Genomic DNA, 25,994 nt, shown 5'->3' on the forward strand with positions numbered 1-25,994 from the left:
TGAGTCTACCATTTCTCCTCCCTCGGCCCACTCCTGGGAAGTCTGGGCCATAGCTTTCCTGGAACATACACAGGCTTTCTTAGGAGCCATCCTTACCCACAGTTCAGTCTGTTACAATTAAGTGCATTAGATGCAGGAAGGTGTATAAAGGTATGAGTACCCATAAAGTGGGTCTTGCACTTACAATCCTCCTGCCTCAGCCTCCCAAGTGCTGGGATTAGTGGGTGTGCTCAACCACACTCAGCCTTCCTTCTTTCTTTCTGTCTGTCTGTCTGCCTTCCTTTCTTCCTTCCTTCCTTCCTTCCTTTCTTTCTTGTTTGTTTTCCCAGGTAGGGTCTTGCTCTATCCCAGGCTGACCTGGAATTCACTATGTAGTATCAGGATGGCCTTGAAATCAGCGATCCTCCTAAAGTCTGCCTCCTGAGTACTGGGATTAAAGGCTTGCACACAGGCTACTTTCTATTTTTCAAACTTTTTACTTATTTATTTATTCATTTGATAGAGAGAAAGATGCAGAGAGAGGGAGAGAGAGAATGGGCGCACCAGGGCTGCCAGCCACTGCAAATGAACTCCAGACGCATGTGCCCCCTTGTGCACCTGGCTTACGTGGGCCCTGCGGAATCGAACCGAGGTCCTTTGGCTTTGCAGGCAAAGCTAAGCCATCTCTCCAGCTTAGTGGACTGCCAGGAACGTTTGCTAAAGGCAGCCCCTTACATTTCTTCTTATGCAGAAATCTGTCATCAGAGATAGTGACACTCTATGGTCAGCCTCTCCAGGCTGTCAGTGTGCCTTCCAGAACAATAGCTGCACTGCCTCTAACATCAACACGTCCGTCAGCTCGCAGGGAAATATCCAGGTCCCCTCCTCGGCGGGAACACTGAAAGGCTAAAGAAAACACAAAAGGAGGGCCAGTTAGGAGCATTTTTAGTAATACATTGACAAAACAAATGAATTTAAAATGAAAATAAATCTTGAAGAATAATTACCTTCCTGTTTTCTGTAATACTAATGTTAGTTGTTAATTTTTTTTCACTTCCATACACAGTTAATTAAAGACTTTTTCAAGCACCCAAGTCTATAAAAATATGTATTTATTTTGTTTGTTCTTATTTTATTTTATTTTTTATTTACTTATTTGAGAGTGACAGACAGAGAGAGAAAGAGGCAGAGAGGGAGAGAGAGAGAATGGGCGCACCAGGGCCTCCAGCCACTGCAAATGAACTCCAGACGCATATGCCCGCTTGTGCATCTGGCTTACATGGGTCCTGGGGAATTGAGCCTTGAACTGGGGTCTTTAGGCTTCACAGGCAAGCGCTTAACCACTAAGCCATCTCTCTAGCCCCCTTGTTTATTTTATTTATTTATCTATTTATTTGAGAGAGAGAAGCACATGTGTGCATCAGGGCCTCTAGCCTCTGCAAACAAACTCCAGGCGTATGTGCCACTTTGTACACCTGGCTTTATCTGGGCACTGGGAAATCAAACCTGCATCATTAGGCTCTTCAGTCCCCCGGTAAATTAACTGTATTCAGTAGGCCATTATGTGTCAGAAGCCCCTGTATGTTTGTAGAAGCAGAGGTGGGGTGGAGGGTATTTAACAGTAGGTATGTAACATATATTATCAGATGAGTGATAATAATCAGTTTGCTATATTTTCAGGGGATCATACATATGAGAACAGATACAAACTTAAAATTAGGCAAATACAATAGAAACTGGAGCTGTAAACCCAACCATTGGGAGATGAAGATGAATTCAAGGCCAAGGGATGGGAAAGGAGCTCAATGGTGGAGCACTTGCCTAGCATTTGCAAGACCCTGGGCTCTACACCCATGCACCAAAAAGAAAAGGAACTGGAAAAAAAGAGTGTCCTACCACGCATGTTTTTTTTCCCAAGCTGCTGGGACCAGTAGCTGCTGAGAACAGTGTGTGCAGATCCTGAAAAGAAGTGAGAAGGGATGAGAGAACTGATGTTGGTAACTATGTGAGCAATCATAACTAGTTGTCCACTTAGACTACACTTTAAATATGCTAATCCTTATGTTAACCAGGCCACATCAGAGATAATATAATTGTGAAAAACAGAATTTACAAATAAGCTCTTCCAAATTATATATCAAACATGTCAATTTCTGAAGGCTGACTTAGACTGCATGTTGTTTTTTATTTATTTGTTTTTTGTTTAATTTTTTTTTTTTTTTTTTTTTTTTTTGAGGTAGAGTCTCACTGTAGTCCAGGCTGACCTGGAATTCACCATGTAGTCTCAGGGTGGCCTCAAACTCACGGCAATCCTCTTACCTCTGCCTCCTGAGTGCTGGGATTAAAGGCATGAGCTACCATGCCTGACTTTTCTTTTTTTTTTTTTTTTTTCTTAAGGTAGAGTCTTTTCTAGCTCAGGCCAACCTGAAACTCACTCTGTAGTTCTAGACTGGCCTGGAACTCACAGCAATCTTCCTACCTCTGCTTCCAGAGTGCTAGGAATAAAGGCATGTACCACCACGCCTGGCTGGTTGATTGGTTGGTTGGTTTCTTCCTTTCTTTCTTTGTTTTATGAGAGAGAAAGAGAATTGGTGCACCAGGGCCTCAGCCACTGCAATGAACTCCAGATGCATGTGCCTCTTGTCCTCATGTGCCTCCTTGTCCGCATGTGCTCCCTTGTCCGCATGTGCCCCTTGTCTGCATGTGCCCCCTTGTCTGCATGTGCGACCTGTGCGCTGACATCACCTTGGGTGTCTGGCATACGTGGAACCTGAAAAGTCAAATGTGGGTCCTTACACTTTGCAGGCAAGTGCCTTATCCACTAAGCCATCTCTCCAGCCCTGGTTTTTGTTTTCTGAGGCAAGGTCTCATGTAGCTGAAGTTGACCTTAAACTCACTTTGCAGCAGAAGATAGCCTTGAGCTCCTGATCCTCCTGCCTCTATCTACCAAGTCCTGGGGTTACAGCCGTGCCGCTAGGCCTACTGCAGCTGTTTACTTGCTTGTTTGTTTTGTAAGCAGAGAGACAGAGACCGAGACTGGGCATATCAGGGCCTCTTACTCCTGCAAATGAACTGCAAATGCATGCACCACCTAGTGCATCCGGATTGCTGTGGGTACTGGAAACTTGAGCACAGGTCTGCAAGCTTTGAGACTGCACAGTGAGTTCTCGGTCAGCCTGGGAAAGGTGCAGTTAAAGGTACTTATTTGCAAAGATGCTGGCTGGGGTTCAATTCCCCAGCAATCCACATAAACTAGATGCAAAAAGTGTCCCAACTGTCTGGCATTTGTTTTCAGCAACAAAAGGCCCTGGCACTCCTATACACACACATACACATACTTGGATCCAATTAAATAAATTTTTTTCAAAATTTTATTAACAACTTCCATGATTATAAAAAATATCCCATGGTAATACCCTCCCTCCCCCAACTTTCCCCTTTGAAACTCCACTCTCCATCATATCCCCTCCCCATCTCAATCAGTCTCTTTTATTTTGATGTCATGATCTTTTCTTCCTATTATGATGGTCTTGTGTAGGTAGTGTCAGGCACTGTGAGGTCATGGATATCCAAGCCATGTACGTGCAGGGAGCACGTTGTAAGGAGTCCAACCCTTTAAATAATTTTTTTTAACTGACTGGAGGGCTGGAAAGATGGCTTAATGGTTAAGACACTTGCCTTTGTAATCTAAGGACCCATGTTCGTCTCCCCAGATCCCACATAAGCCAGATACACATGGTGATGCAAGTGCAAGGTCGCACATGTGCCCAAGGTAGTGCACACATCTGGAGGTCAATCGCAGTGGCTGGAGGCCCTGGTGTGCCAATTCTCTCTCTCATAAAGAAACATAGGCAGGCATGGTAGCGCACGCCTTTAATCCCAGTACTCAGGAGGCAGAGGTAGGAGGATCACCATGAGTTCCAGGCCATTCTGAGACTACATAGTGAATTCCAGGCCAGCCTGGACTAGAGTGAGACCCTACCTCGACAAACAAAACAAAACAAAAAACACATACCTTTAATCCCAGCACTCAGGAGGCAGAGGTAGGAGGATTGTGGTGACTTCAAGGCCACCCTGAGACTACATAGTGAATGCATAGTGAATTCCAGGATAGCCTGAGCTATAGTGAGACCCTACCTCAGAAAACCAAAAAAAGAAAATAAAAAAAAAGAAAGGAAGGAAGGAAAGAGGGAAGGAAGGAAGGAAGGAAGGAAGGAAGGAAGGAAGGAAGGAAGGAAGGAAGGAAGGAAGGAAAGAGGGAAGGAAGGAAGGAAGGAAGGAAGGAAGGAAGGAAGGAAGGAAGGAAAAAAAACCTGACTGAAAAGTCTTTGGAGGAGAAAAAGTTAGAGAGAAAAAGCTCACACTCCTTCTACCCTCCCAGAAAACTCATTAAGCATTATGGGAGGTCAAAGTACAGTAACCAGCTCTCCTGGTTTGCCCAAGACTGGTCTGGTTTTTAACACTGAAAGTTGCCACATCCGAAGAACCCACTCAATCCCAAGCGACCTCCGGAGGTTGGTCATCGTGGTCAAAAGACCTTCATATGCTAGAAAAACATTATTACATGAAAAAAAAAAGTGCACCGTGTGCCAATTAAAATCTTTGGGAAGCAGCTGGGTGTCTGTGCCATCTGCCCAGAACGTGTCTCCGTGGGGAGAGCTTCACTTGGACTCGTGGGGTCCTATAGGGCATTTTCCTGAGTCTTCAAAAGTGCTTGTTTGCTGAGCTTTGAATTCCTGTGCTTTGTTCCTCAGACAGGAGCCAAGTGAAGGTCCTGGAGCCTCCTGTCCGCCTTCGTCTGAAGACCCCACCTGCCTCCTGCAGCCCTGGTCCCGGCGCCCAGCAGCCTCCCTCATCAGGCACTGGTACCGGTGCTGCTCGGGCCCCTGAGCTGTCCTCACGCAGGAAGGAGGTAGGAGGTGTGACGCTCCTGCCCACCTTTAATTTTGACAGGACACAGAAATTTGCTAGGCAGTCAGGTTAACAGAACCCCAAAAGTGAATGGCTTTTTATCCCTTGGCCTAAAAGCAGGAAATGTCACCAAGCAGGCTGGAGAAGATGGTTAGAAGAAGCTTAGTGATTAAAGCATTTGCCTGCAAAGCCAAAGGACCCTGGTTCCATTCCGCGGGACCCACGGAAGCCAGATGCACAAGGTGGCCCACGCATCTGGAGTTCATTTGCAGTGGCTGGAAGCCCTGGCGTGTCCATTCTCTCTTTCTCTCTCTCCCTCTCTCAAATAAATAGATAACTGACATACATATACATATATATATATATAGTTTTTGTTTTGTTTTGTTTTAAATGTCACCAAGCTTGCAGAAACCTGGATGTCACACCCTCCAGGAAAGATCTCTAGATCAAGCCTGCACCCTTCCTAGAGGACAGAAACTGATCCTCACCTAAGATGACTGGCAACGCTATAAAATCTGGTCTTTGTCCATAGCAACCTGCTGACCTGGTCTTCCTCACGTAGTCACTCCTGATAAAACATCCAGACCTGAGTCTGGAGGTGGGCTTCTCAAACGCCCTCTTGCCTTGCTGGGTAAGACCCCCACCTTGCTGCCTTCTCTAATGTTCTAGCCCCCCTCTCTTTGTCCTTTAAAGCTTTAGAAAAGCTTCCTGAATCTTATCTGGTCTGCAGATTTCATTCAAATTCATAGGACAGGATCCAGGAACACCCCAAATTACCGGTGCACTAGCCTACAAGAAACCCAAAATTCCCCCATCAATTTCATCCCTCTGCTTCAGGCCAGTACAAGATCTAGTGTAGGCTTTGCAAACACCCGGGACTGGGGAGATGGCTCCATAGGTCAGAGCATTTGCTGAGTAAGCTAAGCGTGGGCTCAGGCCCCAGCCTCCACATGAAAAGCCCAGCATGAGGGCTGGAGAGATGGCTTGGTGGTTAAGGCACTTGCCTGCAAGGCCAAAGGACCTCTGCTCCCTAGGAGCCACATAAGCCAGATGCACAAAGTGGCGCATGCGTCTGGAGTTCATGTGCAGTGGCTGGAGGCCCTGACATGCCCATTCTCTCTCACTCTCTCTCTCTCTCTCCGTCTTTCCCTCTTTCACTCTCTCAAATAAATAAATAAAATTAAGAGAGAGAGAAAGAAAAAAAGGCTGGAGAGATGGCTTAGCAGTTAAGACCTTTGTGTGCAAAGCCAAAGAACCCAGGTTAGATTCCCCAGGACCCACGCAAGCCAGATGCCTAAGGTGGCACATGCATCTGGAGTTCGTTTGCAGTGGCTGGAGGCCCTGGCATCCCATCCTCTCTCAAATAACTAAATAAATTATATATATATATATATTAGAAAGCCCAGCATGGTTCTGCATGCCTGTAACCCCAGCATGGCCGGGGAAGACAGGAGGATCACTGGGGTCTGCTACTCAGCCTGCATGAGCTCCAGGTTCTGCGACAGACTGTCTCAAGGAAGTAAGGCAGAAGAGTGACAGAGGAGGTCACTCACTGTCCTCCTCTGACCTCCGCACACATGCCTATGCGCATGCCCCCACACACGTACACCACAACATCCCCGCCCCCCAGGAAAAGGTACCTGTCACCGGGTCCTCCGCCACGCCAACCCACGGAGCAAAGTACCTGGAGTAGAAGTCGTAAGTCTGCCCGTCAGGCTCGCCTTTAAGGGTGAGAATGAGTCCTTTTACCTTCCCGGTGTTTTCAACTTGTAGCAGAGTCTCTGTGTTCACCTTCAAGGTCTCCAGAAATGACCTCATTGATAGATAAGGATGGATTAGGACAAACACATTTCACAGACTGCCCACTACACAGAATAGAAACCAGGCCCCGAAGGCTTGGCACGGGTAGGGGGTGAGAGCCAGCTGTACCATGTACTTGTGGGAAAGAAACTGGGTGCTGGGGCTGGAGGGGTGGCTTAGCAGTTAAAAGGTGCTAGCCTGCAAAAGCCAAAGGACCCAGGTTCAATTCCCCCAGACCCACGTTAGCCAGATGCACAAGGGGGCACGTGCATCTGGTGTTCATTTGCAGTGGCTGGAGGCCCTGGCGCGCCCATTCTCTCTCCCTCTGTCTTGCTCCATGCTGACACTGTTAAGTGGTTAAACACGGTGCTTACCTGTTGTAAGAATCACTTAGCCGGACAAGGAGCTTTCGGGTATCAGGAGAATACTGGATGTCCTGGACCATGGTGTCACCTATGGCTGCCTGCGCAACAGATCACAAATTCATCAGGGAGAGCTGCAGAGATGGCTTAGTGGTTAAGGTGCTTGTCTGCAAAGCTAAAAGACCCAAGTTCAATTCCCCAGTACCCACATAAAGCCAGATGCACATGGTGGCACAGGTGTCTGGATTTCATTTGCAGTGGCTGGAGGCCCTGGCACACCCATACTCTTTCTCTATCTGCCTCTTTCCCTTAAATTATAAAAGGGGGCATGGCAGTGTGGAAATCTGCTCCTCTGTCAGATCGAGCAGGGACCTGAGGAGATAAACGACCCAGTGCACTCCACCCCGGCCCCAGCTGAAACCACAAAGGAACTGGGGAAACGAGCAAGAGTGCTGCTTTCTCAGTGAACCTGATATCAGCACACAGGTGAAGGAGACAGACACTGAGAACACTCAGCACCTACCAAACCAGAGATCCAGAGGCTCCTAAGAGCTCATCACTGAAGTAGACTTAAAATGCGCCCAACATGGCTCAGAGAATTTTGCAGAAGAGGAGGTGGAAAGATTGTTAGAGCCACAAGTTGTGACATTTTACACAGAATCATTGCCTCTCCCCCATAACTGACTGCTGCCCCCAAAATGCATGACCCACAATCCCCATGGGGTTGACCTGCATCCCAATGAGGAAGTCCTCTTCAGAAAAGGAGCAGGGAGGAGGAAAAGGATGGCACAAACATGTGTTGTTTACATACTAAATATGTCCATATCTAATAAAAATAAGTTAAAGAAAAAAAAAAACTCTTCCGAGCCGGGCGTGGTTGCGCACGCCTTTAATCCCAGCACTCAGGAGGCAGAGGTAGGAGGATCACCATGAGTTCAAGGCCACCCTGAGACTACATAGTGAATTCCAGGTCAGCCTGAGCAAGAGTGAGACCCTACCTCAAAAAACCAAGATAAATAAATAAATAAATAAATAAATAAGCTTCTCAGAGGTCTGGGTGTAGCTCATTTGGTAGAATGTTCTACTAACATTCACAAAGTTGGGTTTGCTCCCAGAACCACATGTAACTGTGGGGGGGGGGGAGTGTATGCCTGGCATTTCAGCACTGGGGAGGAGGAGACAGGAGAATCAGAAGTTCATGGTCATTCTTGGCTACTTGGTGAATTCAAGGACAGCCTGGGATATGTCAAACAAACAAACAAACAAACGAAAATCTTCCTCAGAGGCACACTTGGATCAAATCCTTAACCCTCACCAATGGGGGGTAACTTCTCATTACGCATCTACTCTGAGCCAGGCACACACACACACACACCCATGTTCTGCAGCTCCCACGAGAGAGTAAGTTCGGTTACTGGGCTCAAGGTATTGCTCAAAGGTGGCCAACTCCCACACCTGAATTTGCATGACCATGTCCCAGCTCATTTCTCTTCTTCCAGGCAAGATGGAGGGAAGTTCAACACCCTCTCCTGGCACACGGGTGTTCCGACTGTGCCCTACTCTGTCTTCCTCACTGCCTTCATCAGCCCTTCCTCTCTCACTTGCCCCAACATTCTGTCTTCCCCCATTCCACCATGGAACTTAAAGCTCATAGTTAAGAGTCTAAAGAGTCAGGTATGGTGGCACATACCTATAATCCCAGCACCTGGGAGGCTGAGACAGGAGAATTGAAAGTTCAGGACCCTTTCTCAAAAAAAAAAAGAATCAGAAAGTTAATAAAAATTTGAAAAAAAAAATCAGGCTGGGGAGATGGATCAGTACCACCTTCTTACATGCCTGCTAACCCTATTTCAATCTGCCCTAGCACCCAGCTGGATTGCAAAGTAGCGCAAGTGGCTGTGATCTCAATGGGCCGACAGCAATGGGAGGTGGGCCAAGAAAATAAGTTAAATTTTCTTCCTGCCTTTCTTGCTTTCATTTTTTTTTTTTTTTTTTTTTTGGAGGTAGGGTCTCACACTAGCCCAGGCTGACCTGGAATTCACTATGTAGTCTCAGGGTGGCCTCAAATTCATGGCAATCCTCCTACCTCTGCCTTCCCAGTGCTGGGATTAAAGGTGTGTGTCACCATGCCCAGCTTCTTTTAATTTTTATTTTATTTGTTTGACAGAGAGAGAAAGAGGAAGAAGCAGACAGCAAGAGAGGGAGAGAATGGGCACACCAGGGCTTCTAGCCACTGCAAACAAACTCCAGACACATGTATATCTGGCATATGTGGGTACTAGGGGATCGAACCTGGGTCCTTAGGCTTTGCAGGCAAGTGCCTTAACCACTAAGCCACCTATCCAGCTCCTTTTTTTAATATCTTGTTTTTGTTTATTTATTTGAGAGAGAAAGAAGGCAGAGAGAGAGAGAATGAATAGGCATGTCAGGGCCTCCAGCTGCTCCAAACGAACTCCAGATGTACGCTCCACCTTATGCATCTGGCTTATGTGGGTCCTAGGAAATTGAACCAGAGTTCTGTGGCTTTGCAGGCAAGTGCCTTAACCGTTAAGCCATCTCTCCAGCGCCTTCCCCCCCCCTTTTTTTTTTTGAGGCAGAGTCTCACTTTTAGCCCAGGCTGACCTGGAATTAACTATGTAGTCTCAGTGATCCTCCTATATCTGCCTCCCAAGTGCTGGGATGAAAGGTATGCACCACCATGCCTGGCTTAAATTAAATAATATTTTTAAAATTATGAAACAGGAAAAAGCTTTCAACCTTCTCACGAAATAGACAGAATATTAAAATTCAGGTAAGAAATCAGCTAAGCTGCAATTGGAAAGTCTACATTGGTAGTAGGCCTTTAAAACAAATTTTATTAGCTGGGCATGGTGGCACACACCTTTCATCCCAGCACTCAGGAGACAGAGGTAGGAGGACTGCCATGAGTTCAAGGCCACCCTAAGACTACATAGTGAATTTCAGGTCAGCCTGGGATAGAATGAGACCCTGCCTCAAAAAAAAAAAAAGTAAAAAAAAAAAATTATTTGTAAGCAGAGAAAGAGAGAATGGGCATACCAGGGCTTTTAGCCACTGCAAATGAACTCCAGATGCATGCACCACTTTGTGCATCCACCTTTACACAGGTCCTGGGGAATTAAAACCAAGTCATTAGGCTTTGCAGGCAAGTACTTTACTACCAAAGCCATGTCTTCAGTCCTAGCAGGCCTATTTGAGGGGTTCAAGTGATAGCAAATCTTTGTATTCAATCACAAATAATCAAACCCATAGGTTCAAAGTTAATTCTTTCCACCAACCTTTATCAAAGCTTCTATTTCATGGAAGTCCTGGAAGAGGAAAATAGAGAAAATCACTGTAAAACAGATGAGCTGTCAGTTGTCCATAGCTTGTCGCAATAATTAGAAAGAGCTTACCTGGGGGAACGTCGGATAGAGAGGCAGATCCAGGACAATGCCGTCTTCTGCCCTTCTGGCCTTGAGCTCCCCACTCAGAGTGACAAAGGTTAGAGTGCTATTTACGTTTTCTGGCCAAAATAAAAAGGAATCAAGAAACAGAAAAATGTTGTGAATAAGCCATATGGAAACCTACTCCTTCACTAGCTACTATTTTATATGTTAAAAAGAAGAGAGTTATGGGACTTCTCCTGGGTCTGCAAGCTTCAATAAAACTCTCCGTCCAATATAAAAAAAAAAAGTCAGGCGTGGTGGCACACATCTTTAATCCCAGCACTCAGGAGGCAGAGGTAGGAGGATTGCTGTGAGTTCGAGGCTACCCTGAGACTTTGCAAGCAAGCATTATTTATTTATTTATTTTGTGGTTTTTCGAGGTAGGGTCTCACTCTAGCCCAGGCTGACTTGGAATTCACTATGTAGTCTCAGAGTAACCTCAAACAAAGGTCCTCCTAACTCTGCCTCCCGAGTGCTGGGATTAAAGGCATGCATCACCATGTCTGGCTAAGATTTCATTCTTTACATGAAAATAAATAAAGCACATCTATCTCATTAGAATGTAAATTGGATTTTATCTTTAATAAATGATAAAATTATATTTATACCAAAAATTGTCTTAAAGTAAATTTCTGACAGCCTGCGCCAGGGTGATGGAGACAGACACTGAGGACACTCGGAAGGCACTGAAATGGGCTGGAGAGATGGCTTAAGGGTTAAGGTGCTTGCTTGCAGAGCCGGAGGACCCAGGTTCAATTCCCTAGGACCCACATAAGCCAGATGCATAAGGTGGCGCATATTTCTGGAGTTCGTTTCAGTGGCTGCAAGCCCTGGTGTGTCCATTCTCTCTATATATCTGCCTCTTTCTCATTCTCTTTCTCTCTCTCAATAAAGAAATAAATAAATTAAAAAAAAAAAAACACCAAAGCAGAAATCCAGAAGCTGTTGAGAGCTCAACACAAATGTAGACTTAAAACACACCCAGCAAGGCTCAGGGAATTTTGCAGGAGTGGGGGCGGAACGAACGTAAGAGCCACTGGCTGGGAGGGAATATCCAGAGACATTGCCTTCCCTACAATGACTGACCGCTGCTCTCACTACTCAAACCCACTACTCCATGGTGAGTACCAGCAATCCCACTAAGGAGGGCCCTCAGTGCAGTGGGAGCAGGGAGGGAAATGATGATACCAACATATGATGTGTCCATTCAAAGTTTCCACTTCATAAAAAATAAATAGGTGAAGTGAGGTAACCCAGGCCCAGAAAGCCAAGCACCACATGTTCTCCCTCATATGTGGATCCTAGCTACAGATGATTGGGCTTCAGCGTGAGAAGGAAAATACTTAGTAGCAGAGGCCAGTAAGCTAAAAAGGAAACATAAAGGGAAGAGAAAGGAAGGGAAGAGGGTACTTAATAGGTTGATATTGTATATATGTAAGTACAATGATTGAGATGGGGAGGTAATATGATGGAGAATGGAATTTCAAAGGGGAAAGTGTGGGGGTGGGAAGGGAGGGAATTACCATGGGATATTTTTTTATAATCATGGAAAATGTTAATAAAAATTAAAAAAAAATAGTTGGGCATGGTAGCACATGTCTTTAATCCTAGCACTTGGAAGGCAGAGGCAGGAGGATCTCCAAGAGTTTGAGGCCACTCTGAGACTACATAGTGAACTCCAAGACAACCTGAGTGAGACCCTACCTCAAATAAATAAATTAATTTCTGATGATTCATTGCCAAAAAATGTTTTTGTTTTGTTCACCTATGTTTTAAAATCTATTTTATTTCTTCATTTGAGAAAGAGGAAGAAAGACAGAGAATGGGCGTGGCAGGGCCTCCAGCCACTGCAGATGGACTCCAGGTGCATGTGCCCCTTGCGTATCTGGCTTACGTGGGCCGTGGAGAGTGGAACCGGATCCTTTGGCTTTGCAGGCAAACGCCTTAACCACTAAGCCACCTCTCCAGCCCCCCACCCCATCTTTCTTTCCTTCTTTCTTTCTTTTTTTCATGGTAGGATCTCACTAGGTCCAGGCTGACCTGGAATTCACTATGCAGTCTCAGGGTGGCCTTGAACTCACGGCAATCCTCCTACCTCTGCCTCCTGAGTGCTGGGATTAAAGGCATGCGCCACCATGCCTGGCTCCCTTTCTTTCTTTCTTTCTTTTATTTTTTGAAGTAAGGAAAGGAAGGAAGAAAGGGAGGAAGGGATGGAGGACAGAAGGAAGGAAGAGAGGGAGGAAGAAAATCATTGATAAGCTCAGAATTTAAGAGAAGGAAAAAAAGCAGAGCTCCTGCCCAGGGAGGCATGAATGGTTTGATAAGCACACCTCAAAACTCAGGGTTTGTTTTTTTTTTAATTTTTATTTATTTATTTGAGAGAGAGAAAGGGGGGGAGAGAGAGAGAAGGCATGTCAGGGCCTCCACCTGCTGGAAATGAACTCTAGACTCATGTGTCACCTTGTGCATCTGGCTTACGTGGGTCCTGCAGAATCAAACCTGGATCCTTTGGTTTTGCAGGCAGATGCCTTAACCACTAAGACATCTCTGCAGCCCAAAGCCTTTCTTGTTGCTACTGATGAGCAGTTCCACACTTTCCTCTGTTCAGTCATAGCTTTCTTGACTCCTCTGACAACCCTGAGCTCACGAATATACACCTTGGGCTGGAGAGATGGCTTAGCGGTTAAATGCTTGCCTGTGAAGCCTAAGGACCCCGGTTTGAGGCTGAATTCCCCAGGTCCCACGTTAGCCAGATGCACAAGGGGGCGCACGCGTCTGGAGTTCGTTTGCAGTGGCTGGAGGCCCTGGCGCGCCCATTCTCTCTCTCTCCCTCTATCTGTCTTTCTCTCTGTGTCTGTCGCTCTCAATTAAATAAATAAAAAATGAACAAAAAATATTTTTTAAAAAGAATATACACCTTGAAGCCTGGCATGGTGGCGCACACCTTTAATCCCAGCACTTGGGAGGCCGAGGTACTAGGATTGCCCTGAGATTGAGGCCACCCTGAGACTGCATAGTGAATTCCAGGTCTGCCTGGGCCAGAGAGAGAGACCCTACCTGAAAAAAAAAGAAAGAAAGAAAGAGAGAGAGAGAGAGAGAGAGAGAGAAAGAAAGAAAGAAAGAGAGAAAAAGAGAGAGAGAAAAGAAAGAAAATAATATACACCTTCAGCTGGAGATGGGAAGACGTCTTGTCATCCTAGCACTTGGTAGGCAGAGGCAGAAGAATCAGGAGTTCAAGGCCAAGTTTGGATACATAATAAGTTCAAGGTTAGTCTGGACCACACTAGACTCTGTGTACCTATCTCTATCTCTCAGACTATTCTTCCTGTGTATGAACACATTTCTTGGGGGATGCACCCTGTAACACTTTCCCCCACCACCCAAAGCCGGGCGAGGTGGCGCACACCTTTAATCCCAGCGCTGGGGAGGCAGAGGTAAGAGGACTGCTGTGAGTTCGAGGCCACCCTGAGACTCCATAGTGAATTCCAGGTCAGCCTAGGCTGGAGTGCGACCATAGCTCAAAAAACCAAAGTAAATAAATAAATAAACTCCCCCAGGACGCTCCTTTCCCAGCTCTGCATGCCCTCTTCGCTCTGTGGTGCGGCGGGTTTACTTCCTTGGGTGCAGCGCTGTTGGTTCTCCTCCTTTCCTGGGCATTTCCAGGCGTCTTTCCTCTGCCCGTTCCCACAAAGGCTGGCCCTTGGGTTAACCATGAAGAAGACGCGGCTGACCGCGCACACTGGCTGCGGAGGCAGGGCAGCCCCTCTCCAGGGAAAGCCTGCTCAGGACCAGGGGGTGCGAAATCCGGAGCCTGGAGACCCCCTTGTGCGCCGAAGCTCAGGGCGCTGAGGAACGGCTTGGAGGCGTGTGTGTTGTGGAGCCCAGAGAGCATATAACACGTTAGATGCCCACTCGGGCCATTCCTGCCACGTCACCACAAAAACCAGAGACCTCTTGTTTAAAACAATATCGCGCCAGTGTGACGGCACCCGCCTGTAATCCCAGCACTTGGGAGGTAGAAGCAGGAGGAGCACGAGTTCAAGGCCAGCCTCGTCCACATAAGGAGTTCAAAACCAGCCGGTTCGACTTGACACTTTGTCCCACAAATAAATAAACGAATAGTGAAATTCTCGTTACTTATTTTGTAAAACAGCACAGCCGCAGAAGCCAGGGTGGCGTGGCCACAGAGCGGGACCTCACTGGCCGGTGTAAACCATCTGAGTCCAAAGCAGGAACCTGCCGGAGAAGAGCCAAAGAGACGCGGTCACTCCCCAGCGGGCAGGCGGCCACCCGCAGGGAAACGCAGAGCCCGCTCTAAGGGATAGGTGCCCTCAGGCTTCCTGATGCAAGGTCTGCAGGGAAGCGTTCAGGTTCACCAGGTCAGAGTGGAATTGATGAAACAGAATTCCACAGGTGGGTAATGTTTTAAGACCAAAAAAAGAAAAAAAAATGTATCTTATAGTTCTGGTGCCTGGGGAGTTCAAGGCCAAGGGGCTCACAGCCAGTGAGGGCAGAAGTGCAAGAGAACGCACGTGCAGGAGCAAGAGACATGCTCACTTCTCCACGAAGCCCACTACCAAGGTAGGGAACCCGCTTCCTCAATGACGTGTATTTACCGCCTCCTCCTAAGCCCCACCTCCTGACACCACCGCACTAGTGGTTAATTTCCCAAAACGTGAACTTGCAGTGTATGTGGGTACAGGACATTAATACTATGAACTTGGGACTGGGGACATGGCTCAGCAGTTTAAAGGTACTTTCTTGCAAAGCCAGATGGCCCAGGGTTCAATTCCCCAGTACCCATGTAAAGCCAGATGCACAAAGTAGCACATATATCTGGAGTTCATTTGCAGTGGTAAGAGAACCTGGAGTGCCCATTCTCTCTCCCCACCCCTCTGCTTGCAAATTAAAAAAAACAAAAACAAAAAAAAACACTATAAATGTCGAGTTGAGATGTAGAGATGAATGGTAGAGAGATTGACTAGCATGTATAAAGTCCCCTGTCCTGCAAAATAATAAAAAATGGAAATAAAAAATAAACCATAAGCCAGGCTTGGTGGTGCACACCTTTAATCCCAGTGCTTGGGAGGCAGAGGTAGGAGGATCACCATGAGCTCAAGGCCACCCTGAGACTACATAGTAAATTCCAGGTCAGCCTGGACTATAGTGAAACCCTACCTCAAAAAAACCAAATAATAATAATAGTAATAAATAAAACATAACTTTAAGCACTTAAACCTAGAGTTAACTTCAACCCACCTGGCCCCAGAAGAACTGTCATATCTGCATGCAAATAATAAGTGAGCATTTCCCCAACAAAAGAAGTCACTTTGGGTGTCGTTTAAGAATGTTTAGGGCTGGGGGGTGGGGAGGGAGGGAATTACCATGGGATATATTTTATAATCATGGAAAATGTTAATAAAAATTAAAAAAAAAAGAATGTTTAGGGCTGGAGAGATGGCTTAGCAGTTAAGGCACTTGCCTGCAAAGCCTAAGGTCCCATGTTCAACCCTCCAAGTCCCAGGTAAACCAGACGCACAAGGTGATGCAAGAGCACAAGGTCACGCATGCACACGAGGGGCGCACGCATCTGGAGTTCAATTTCAGTGGCTGAAGGCCCTGGTGCACCAATTCCCTCTCTCATAAGAAATTTACAAAAAATAATGGTTTTAAAAATGCATATTTACTCTGTGTAAAGTCGTCTGTTGGTTGTAGTTTTCGGACAAAAGCAGTTTCCGAGAGGTTCATTTCCCTGGCAATTTTCTGATGCACGTCTTCATCCAGCTTCTTAATTAGAAACAAGAAGGTTATTGAGACTCCAGAAACAGATAAGGCTCCTGGACAACAGCTGCCATTAGTCAACACAGAAGCTTATTAGCACTAGAAGTTATTTGCATAAAGTGAAATTCAAGTTACATGCTGAAGATTTCAAGACATTTTTTAAATACCTTATTTTTATTTATTTATCTGAGAGAGAGATACAGAAATAAATAGGCAGGTAGAGAGAAAGAGGGAGGGAGAGAGAGAGAGAGAGAATGGGCATGCCAGGACCTCCAACCACTGCAAACAAACTCCAGATGCATACGCCGCCTTGTGCATCTGGCTTACATGGGACCTGGAGAATTGAACCTGGGTCCTTAGGCTTCACAGGCAAGTGCCTTAACTGCTCAGCCATCTCTCCAGCCCAAGACTTTTTTTGTTTTTTCCCGAGGTAGTGTCACACTGCAGCTCAGGCTGACCAAGAACTCACGATGTAGTCTCAGAGTGGCCTCGAACTCTTGGCGATCCTCCTACCTCTGCCTCCAGAGTGCTGGGATTAAAGGCGTGTGCCTTGCCCAAGACATTTTTTATAATGATTTTTCAGAAACCCATGCTTGCCAGGACGTGGTAACACATACCTTTAGCCCTAGCACTTGGGAGGTAGGAGGATTACTGTGAGTTCGAGGCCTGTCTGAGACTAAATAATGAATTCCAGGTCAGCTCAGGCTAGAGCAAGACCATACCTCAAAAAACCAAAAAAAAAAAAAAAGACAAGACAGGGTCTCTCCACATTGGCCAGGCAAGCCTTGAACTTGTGTTCCTGTTGCCTCGGCCTCCTAAGTAGCTGGGGTTACGAGCCTGACCACCAGGCCTGGATTTTTATGATTTTTTCTTTTGTTTAAAGTCTTTATTTAATTTATTGGCAGGGGCCACACATGCCACAATGTACATGTGAAGGTCAGAGAACAACTTCAAAGCATCTGCACTCCACCTTCTTTCTTTTTCTTAAATTTTTTTTTAAATTTATTTATTTGACAGCGACAGACAAAGAGGCAGATAGAGAGAAATAGAGCAAATGGACGCGCCAGGGCCTCCAGCCACTGCAAACGAACTCCAGACGCATGCGCCCCCTTGTGCATCCAGCTAATGTGGGTCCTGGGGAATCGAGCCTCAAACTGGGGTCCTCAGGCTTCACAGGCAAGCGCTTAACCGCTAAGCCATCTCTCCAGCCCAGGCCCTCCACCTTCTTTCTTTGAGACAGGGTCTCCTGCTGGACTGCAAAGGAATCTCAGACTAGCGTCTCCCACTGCCACAGGGCTGCAAACGGCCTTCACTGTTGAGCTTTCTTCTCAGCAGCCCCCTTTTTAATTGATGTGAGAGAGAGAGAAAGAGGCAGATAGAAAAAGAATGGGCACAACAGGGCCTTTAGCTGGTATAAACCAACTCCAGAAACATGCACCACCTTGTGCATCTGGCTTACATGGGTCCTGGGGAATCAAACCTGGGTCCTTTAGCTTCCCAGGCAAATGCCTTAACCACTAAACCATCTCTCCAGCCCATGCCCTCCTTTTTTGTTTTGTTTGTTTGTTGGTTGTTTTTTTGTTTTTTTTTTTTAGGTTAGGTCTTGCTCCAGCCCAGGCTGACCTGTAATTCACTATGTAGTCGCAGGGTGGCAGCAAACTCACAGAGATCCTTCTCCACCTCCCAAGCGTTGGGATTAAAGATGTATGCCACCCGCTCTGTTCTGGCACAGAACTCACAGTGTAACCCAGCCTGGCCTCAAACTCACGAGCTCATCAACTCACGGTCCTCCCGACTCAACCTCCCAATTGCTGGGGTTTCAGGTATGTGACCTCATGTTCAGCTAATGTTTTCCTTTCAAACAGTTAAATCCAGGGCTAGAAAAGTAATTCAGTCAGTAAAGTGCCTGTGTAGCAAGTATGAGAAGCCAAATGTAATCCCCAGAACCCATGTAAAATGCTAGCCATCAGGGCACCTGCGTATAACCCCAGTGCCTGGGGGTGGAAACAGGAGAACCCTTAGGTCCTGCTAGCCAGCCAGGCTAGCCTAACTAGTAACTTCTAGACTAGTGAGAGACCTTCTTTCAAAGACACAAGTTCCTTCCTGAGGATACCATTGGGAGTAGTCCCCAGCCTACACACACTTGAATACGCGCACACCTGCACATCCCAAAACATGTATACACACACACAGAAAAGAAATCGGATGATTGAAATGATGTATAAGCATGTGTCACACCTATGGGTACTGAGCTTAGAGGAGTGGGACACCCACCTGAGCAGACACGGGGAGCGGCAGGGGAGTCCAGGCCACCAAGATAGACAATGCTAATAATTCAACTCATTTGCTGCTCATAGATTGTTGCCTTCTGTGTCTAAACCCGTTCACCCACAAGTCCAGCGTGATGGCCTTTAACCCCAGCACTTGGAAGGCTGAGGTAGCCAGATAACAATGAGTTCAAAGCCAGCCTGGACTAGAGTAAGATCTCGACTCAAAATAAAATGGGGGGTGGGAGAGGGACTTGGAGATTGGGGAGATGGCCCAGTGGTTAAAGGCACTTGCTCGCAAAGCATGCTTACTCAGGGTCATTTCCCAAGCCACTCGTGTAAGCTGGACGCAAGAATGTACTACGTGTCTGGTGTTCACTTGCAGCAGCCAGGGGCCTTGGTGCACACACACACACACACACAGGTACAAAAATCAGTCTACTTGCCCATGCACACAACACCTGGTGAAAATGGAGTCACTTAAGTCCCTTGATGCACTTGGTGCAGAGGAAGGCATGGGCCTCAATGGTGACTGAGGGGGACAGAAAACCATGGGTGAGCCTTCTGAGCGAGAGACCTGCCGACCCTATCTGACCAGGCTACACATCCTGTCTTTGTACTCTTCCTTCCTTTCTTCTTCTTTCTTCTGCTTCTTCTTCTTCTTCTTTTTTTTTGTTTTTTTTTTTGTTTTTTTTTTTGTTTTTTCAAGGTAGAGTCTCACTCTAGCCCAGGCTGACCTGGAATTCACTATGTAGTTCAGAGTAGCCTCCAACTCACAGAGATCCTCTTACTTCTGCCTCCCGAGTGCTGGGATTAAATGCCTGGCCTTGTATTTCCTTTCTTATCTATTGCTTCCCATGAACTTTAGGATAAGTCTTTAAAGTGAGCTAAACTCACTGACTATTCATAATAAATTTATTTGCAAATGGGCTTTTATTTTCTTTGTACACATTAGCTAGGATAGATAGGCCAGCTCTTTAATCTTCTCTACTTTGGTATGTTATGCCATTTGAGATCTGAATTTCAGTTTCAGGACCTTTAAAGTATACCCAGTATTTGCCCACGTGACAAGGAACCATGTAAGAAAGTCAATAGTAACGCCCTCAACCTGTATGGCAGCCAGCTGGGCTTCCATTGACTTTCTACACTGGAACCAGAGGCCAAGATCGTAGCGACTCGTGACAAGCCCTCAACTTTAAGAGCTTTGGGGGAAGAGAATGCAATCATTCAAAATACTGAACTTTGGGCCGGGCATGGTGGCTCATACCTTTAATCCCAGCACTCGGGAGGCAAAGGTAGGAGGATCGCTGTGAGTTCGAGGCCAGCCTGACACTACATAGTGAATTCCAGGTCAGCCTGAGCTAGAGCAAGGCCCTCTCTTGAAAAACAGAAAGAAAGAAAAAAAGAAACAAAGAAAGAAAAAGTATATAAATAAATTAATTATTTTTTTTAAAGTCAGGTGTGGTGGCATACACCTTTAATTACAGCACTCCTGAGGGGCAGAGGTGGATCATCATGAGTTCTAGGCCACCTTGAGACTACATAGTGAATTCCAGGTCAGCCTGGGCTAGAGTGAAACCCCACCTCAAAACACCAAAATTAAAATAAAATAAAATAAAAAATTAGCCGGGCATGGTGGCTCCTTTATTTTCTTTTTTCTTTTTGGGTAGTCAGCATCTCATACAGTCCAGGCTAGCCTTGAGCCTAGGTAGCTGAGGATGAACTTGACCTCCTGCCTCCACGCCCTGAGTAACAGGATGACAGGCGTGTACCACCACTCTGGGAAGACTTGTTGTTATATCTATTTCCCTCAGTCACCTTTTCATGAATCTAATTCCCTACAGCAAACAGAGCAATGTTTGCTTTGCTGAGTTCCAACGTCCAAATGTGTTGAGTGACAGGTTCTATCACCTTCTGACCCACAAGATTATTGATCAGAAAGCCAGAGTAAAGTTTTAAAAGACTCCCCTCTTGTGGAAATTTAGAAATATGGCAGCCTGACTATGTCTACCCCATCTTCTCAGTCTTTAGCTCACACAAGCCCCTGGGTTACAGGAATATCTTTTTGTTGTTGTTGTTTTATGGTTGCCGTGAGTTCGAGGCCACCCAGAGGTCAGTCTGGGCCAGAGTGAGACCCTACCTATGAAAAACCAAAAAATTAAAAAAATTAAAAAAATAAAATTAAGAGAAAAAAAAATATATATATATATCCACATACATACATATACACACTAGCGGGGCATGGTGGCACACGCCTCTAATCCCGGCACTCCAGAGATAGAGGTAGAAAGATCACCATGAGTTCAAGGCCACTCTGAGAATGCAGAGTGAATTCCAGGTCAGTCTGAGCTAGAGTGAGACCCTACCTTGAAAAACCAAAATAGGGCTGGAGAGATGGCTTAGCTGCTAAGGCACTTTTCCTGCAAAGCCAAAGGACCCAGGTTCAATTCCTCAGGACCCATGTAAGCCAGATGCACAAGGAGCTGCATGCATATGGAGTTTGTACAGCAGCCAAAGGCACTGGCATGCTCATTATCCCTCCCTCTCTCCCTCTCTCTCTCTCTCTCTCCCTCTTTCTCTCTCTTTCTCTCTCTCTCTCTCTCTCTCTCACACACACACACACACACACATAAATAAATAAAATATTTAAAAAAATAAAATATAATATAAAAAATAAATACTCTCAGCTAGACATGGTGGCTCGCTCTTTTAATCCCAGCATTCTGGAAGCAGAGATAGGAGGATCACTGTGAGTTCAAGGCCACTCTGGGACTACATGGTGAATTCCAGGTCACTATGGGCTACAGTGAGACCCTAACTCAGAAACCAAAAATATAAAATACTCTTGCACTTTCTCTCTCTCTCTCACATATAAAAGAATTGCTGAAGAGATGGCTTAGCGGTTAAGGCACTTGCCTGTGAGGCCTAAGGACCCATGTTCTACTACCCAGATCCCACCTAAACCTGACGCATAAGGTGATGCAGGAGCAAGGTCGTGCATTTACACAAGGTGGTGTACGTGTCCGGAGTTGGATTGTAGTGGCTACAGGCACCAATTCTCTCTCGTGCTTATAAAAATAAATAAATAAATAGCTTGAGTAAAGAAAAGGCAGGGGGAGTAATCAAAATCTAAGAAGGTATGAATAAGTAAAATGGAAACCTACTTTTCTGGACAATAGATTGTTACTAGAAAATTTTCAGTGCCAGAAATGGGATACCTTCCTGTGAGTTGTGGGCCAGGGAGGTCCCTGATGCCCCCAAAACATTACAGGCCATTACCAAGGCTTTTGGTTTCCCACCAGGAATAGGTGGTAAGACCCTATTGCTGAAGACTCCATATGTTTGGGCTGCAAGATTACTGAGAAATCTTGCTGGAAATTGGCTGAAAACCTCTTCCATGTAGACTAGCTGACAAAAATCTGGAAAAAGCTATGCTGCATGCAGCTCCATGGGAGAGAGAAAAATCACCAGTAAAGATAAACAGTGGACAGTAAGCCTTAAGTTTGGCCAGCCAGGACAAATGAGTCAACAGCTGCAATATTGGAATGTCTGTTATAGGGAAAACCAACTGCTCTCTAACTGGACTGGAGGCCCACTCAATGAAAGGGAATATATGCTTGATACTGAAAAACCTATGACAGGGCCAGTCATGAGCCCTAGGGGTGTAACGCCTGGTGGTGTCTGGCTAAATGCATACATTATGCTCACCAAACTGTCCAGTAAGCACTTCTCTTTTTTTATATAATTTTTTTGTTTATTTTTATTTATTTGAGAGCGACAGAGAGAGGGAGGCAGAGAGAGAGAGAGAGAATGGGTGCGCCAGGGCCTCCAGCCACTGCAAACAAACTCCAGATGTGTGATCCCCCTTGTGCATCTGGCTAACGTGGGTCCTGGGGAATGAAGCCTTGAACCGGGGTCCTTAGGCTTCACAGGCAAGCACTTAACCACCAAGCCATCTCTCCAGCCCAGTAAGCATTTCTCTTACTGTTCATGCCCATATAGTAATGCTACTCTCACTTTTGGTTACAGAAGCTTCTCTTTTCAGATGGCGGTGATCTTGGGATGAGTCAAGAGGTGCCATGGTGCTGAGAAGAAGTGACAGAGGAGTGCTCAGCACCGCAATATCTCTACACACCTTCCAAGGCTCAGGGTCCATTACGGAAGAGGTGGCAGAAAGAATGTAAGAGCCATAGGAAGAGTAGGACTCCTTACAATGCACTCTTCCAGACACAAAAGAGCCTAGATATCCATGACTTCACAGTGTCTGGCACTACCTAGGCAAAACCATCATAATAGGAGAAAAAGATTATGACACTGAAATAAAAGAGAGACTGATTGAGAGGGGGAAGGTATGTGATAGAGAGTGGAGTTGTGAAGGGGAAAGTGTGGGGGGGAGTTATCATGGTTTATTATTTATAATAATGGAAGTTGTCAATAATAAAAAATTTAAATAAATAAATAGGCCAGGTGTAGTGGCACACACACCTTTAATCCCAGCACTCAGGAGGCAGAGATAGGCAGATTGGCATGAGTTTGAGGCCACCCTGAAAGTACATAGTAAATTCCAGGTCAGCCTGAACTAGAGTAAAACCCTACCATGAAAAAAAATTAAATAAATAATAATAGTAGTAATTGAAGCTGGAGAGGTGGCTCAGTAGCTAAGCAACATCCCTACAAAGCTTAACGATCCAGGTTTGATTCCCTGGTACCCATGTAAAGCCAGATGCATAAAGCTGTACATGCATCTGGAGGTCCTCTGCAGTTGCCAGAGGCCCTCGTATACCAATTTTCTCTCTCTCCTTATAAATAAACAGTTATTTAAAAAAAAAACAAAAAAACAGGCTGGGCGTAGTGGCACACGCCTTTAATCCCAGCACTTGGGAGGCAGAGGTAGGAGGATCGCCATGAATTTGAGGCCACCCTGAGACTCCATAGTGAATTCCAGGTCAGCTTGGACTAGAGTGAAACCCTACTTTGAAAAAAAAAAATAGTAATAGGGGCTGGAAAGATGGCTGTGGCTTAGTGGTTAAGGTGCTTGCCTGCAAAGGCTAAGGACCCAGGTATGATTCCCCAGGATCCACATAAGCCAGATGTGTGATATGGCGCATTTGTCTGGAGTTCCTTTGCAGTGGCTGGAGACCCTGACATACCCATTCTTTCATTCTCTCTCTCTTTCTCAAATAAACAAATAAATAAGTAATAAATCAATAAACTATTTTTTAAAAATAGTAATAAGATTGAAGCTGGGGAGATGGCTCTGCAGCTAAAAGCGCTTGCTTGCAAAGTCTACTGCCTGGATGCAATTCCCAAGCCAACCACTTAAACCAGATGAAAAATGAATGCAAAAAGTGATATGAGCATCTGGTGTTTGCAACAGCAAAAAGCTCTGCCCCCCACCAACACACAGAAATAAACAAGATAAAATGGACTTTTCTTGAAAACAAAAGCTCTTATAGCCCGTATAAGAGCCCAGAAGCTGAGCTGGAGAGATTATTTAGTGGTTAATGCACTTTCCTGCAAAACCTTAGGACTCAGGTTTGATTCCCCAGGACCTATGTAAGTCAGATGCACAAAGTGGCACAGCATCTGGAGATTGCAGTGTCTGGAGGCCCTGGTATGCCCATTTTAACTGCCTCTTTCTTTCTCCCCAATAAATAAAGTACTTTTTATAAAAGAAAAAAAGTTGGAGGGATGGTTTCATAGTTAAGGCATTTGCCTGCAAAGCCAAAGGACCCAGGTTCGACTCCCCAGGACCCACATTAGCCAGATGCACCAGAGGGCACAAGCGTCTAGAGTTCACTTACAGTGGTTGGAAGCCCTGGCATACCCATTCTTTCTCTCTTGTACCACCACGCCCAGCTAAAAATATTTTTTTTATTAGAGTGAGAGAGAGAGAGAGTCTGGGTATGCTAGGCACACCTTTAATCCCAGCACTCCCACTTGGGAGGCAGAGGTAGGAGGATCGCCGTGAGCTGGAGGCCACCTTGAGACAACAGAGTGTATTCCAGGTCAGCCTGGGCTAGAGTGAGACCCTACCTCAAAAAATAAAATTAAAAACTATGTTTAAAAACTCTTTAGAATATTATAGAAGCATCTAGAATTTTTCACTCCGATTCCCAGAAGTCTTTTATCCAGTACTCAAAGTACAGTTTACCCCTGAGTCCATGTACCGGTTTGTTGTGTAATTGGTCTCATCTCAGTTCAATCTTCTTTTTATTTATTTATTTTATTTTGAGAGACAGTGAAAGTGGCAGAGAGAGAGAGAGAAAGAGAGAGAGAGAGAATGGGCGCTTCAGTGCCTGTAGCCACTGCAAACAAACTCTAGACATACAAGGCACCTTGTGCATCTGGTTCACATGGGTTCTGGGAAATGGAACCTGGATCCTTAGGCTTCACAGGCCAGTGCCTTAGTGCTCAGCTATCTTTCCAGCCCCAAGATTCCTTTTTTTTTTTTTTTTTTTTTGAGGTAGGATCTCACTCTGTACGCTGACCTGGAATTCACTATGTAGTCTCAGGCTGGCTTTGAACTCATGGCAATCCTCTTATCTCTGCCTCTCAAGTGATGGGATTAAAAGTGTGCGTCACCACACCCACCTTTTATTTTTATTTTATTTATTTATTTATTTGTGAGAAAGAGAGGAGAGAGAGAATGTGTGTATAGGGCCTCTAGCCACTGCAAACAAACTCCAGACCCATGTACCACCCTGTGCATCTGGCTTATGTAGATACTGAGGAACTGAACCTGGGTCCTTTGGCTATATAGGCAGGTGCCTTAACCTCTAAGCCATCTCTCCAGCCCCTGTTATTGTTTTTTGAAACAGGTCTGGTATATCCCAGGCTGACCTAGAGATTGCTATGTAGTTCAGGCTGGCACCATACCCAGCTGCTTCCTCTTTTTTTTTTTTTTTTTTTTTTTTTGTAAAATTGGCTCTAGTTCCTTTGTGTGAATCCTGTTTTCTCTGAACTAGGTCTAACTATAAGCATTGTCATCATATAACCTGGTCACAACTTGATATGATCAGATGCGAACATCACTGATTTCATGACTAGGAACACCACCCAAAGTAGAAAACAAACAGCAGAGACTCGCTTTCTAAAAATGAAATAATTGGTCCCACAGGAATATAGAATTTCAGAAATAAAACTGGAAAACCAAGTGCTTACATTTTCCAGGAGGCAAACAGCAGCGGGATTCCCACGAAACGCTCTTGCTGTGAAGGCGTCTGCTATGAAAATTGGGAGCTTCATTTTTTTCCTTCCGGGCTGTTCTGCAAGGTCTGTAAGTTGTTAGGAGCCTGCCTTACTTCTTGTTGCACAAAAAAAAGTTAATGTTTTACTTGATATACAGAAGCAAGTCATGGCTCTCAGATACAAAGTCAAAATACAAAATAATTATTCTAACACACCTATACCTAGAGATATGTGAACCCCTACATTGAATTTGATAT

At 45.6% G+C, this 25,994-nt stretch overlaps 1 protein-coding gene across 1 annotated transcript; it reads right to left on the reverse strand.

Moving 5' to 3' along the window:
* Positions 1–560: 560 nt before the first annotated feature.
* On the reverse strand, positions 561–25,956 carry Pbld (phenazine biosynthesis like protein domain containing). The gene is made up of 9 exons (XM_004657876.2): positions 25,711–25,956; positions 16,186–16,285; positions 14,636–14,734; positions 10,466–10,575; positions 10,349–10,378; positions 7,065–7,153; positions 6,531–6,703; positions 1,876–1,938; positions 561–885 (listed from the first exon to the last, which is right to left on the reverse strand). The coding sequence occupies exons 1-9, from the start codon at positions 25,792–25,794 to the stop codon at positions 764–766; spliced, it is 870 nt and encodes a 289-aa protein (XP_004657933.2). The 5' UTR covers positions 25,795–25,956; the 3' UTR covers positions 561–763.
* Between the last annotated feature and the right edge of the window lie 38 nt (positions 25,957–25,994).

Source organism: Jaculus jaculus, chromosome 18, assembly GCF_020740685.1.
Source record: "Jaculus jaculus isolate mJacJac1 chromosome 18, mJacJac1.mat.Y.cur, whole genome shotgun sequence".
NCBI lineage: Eukaryota > Metazoa > Chordata > Mammalia > Rodentia > Dipodidae > Jaculus > Jaculus jaculus.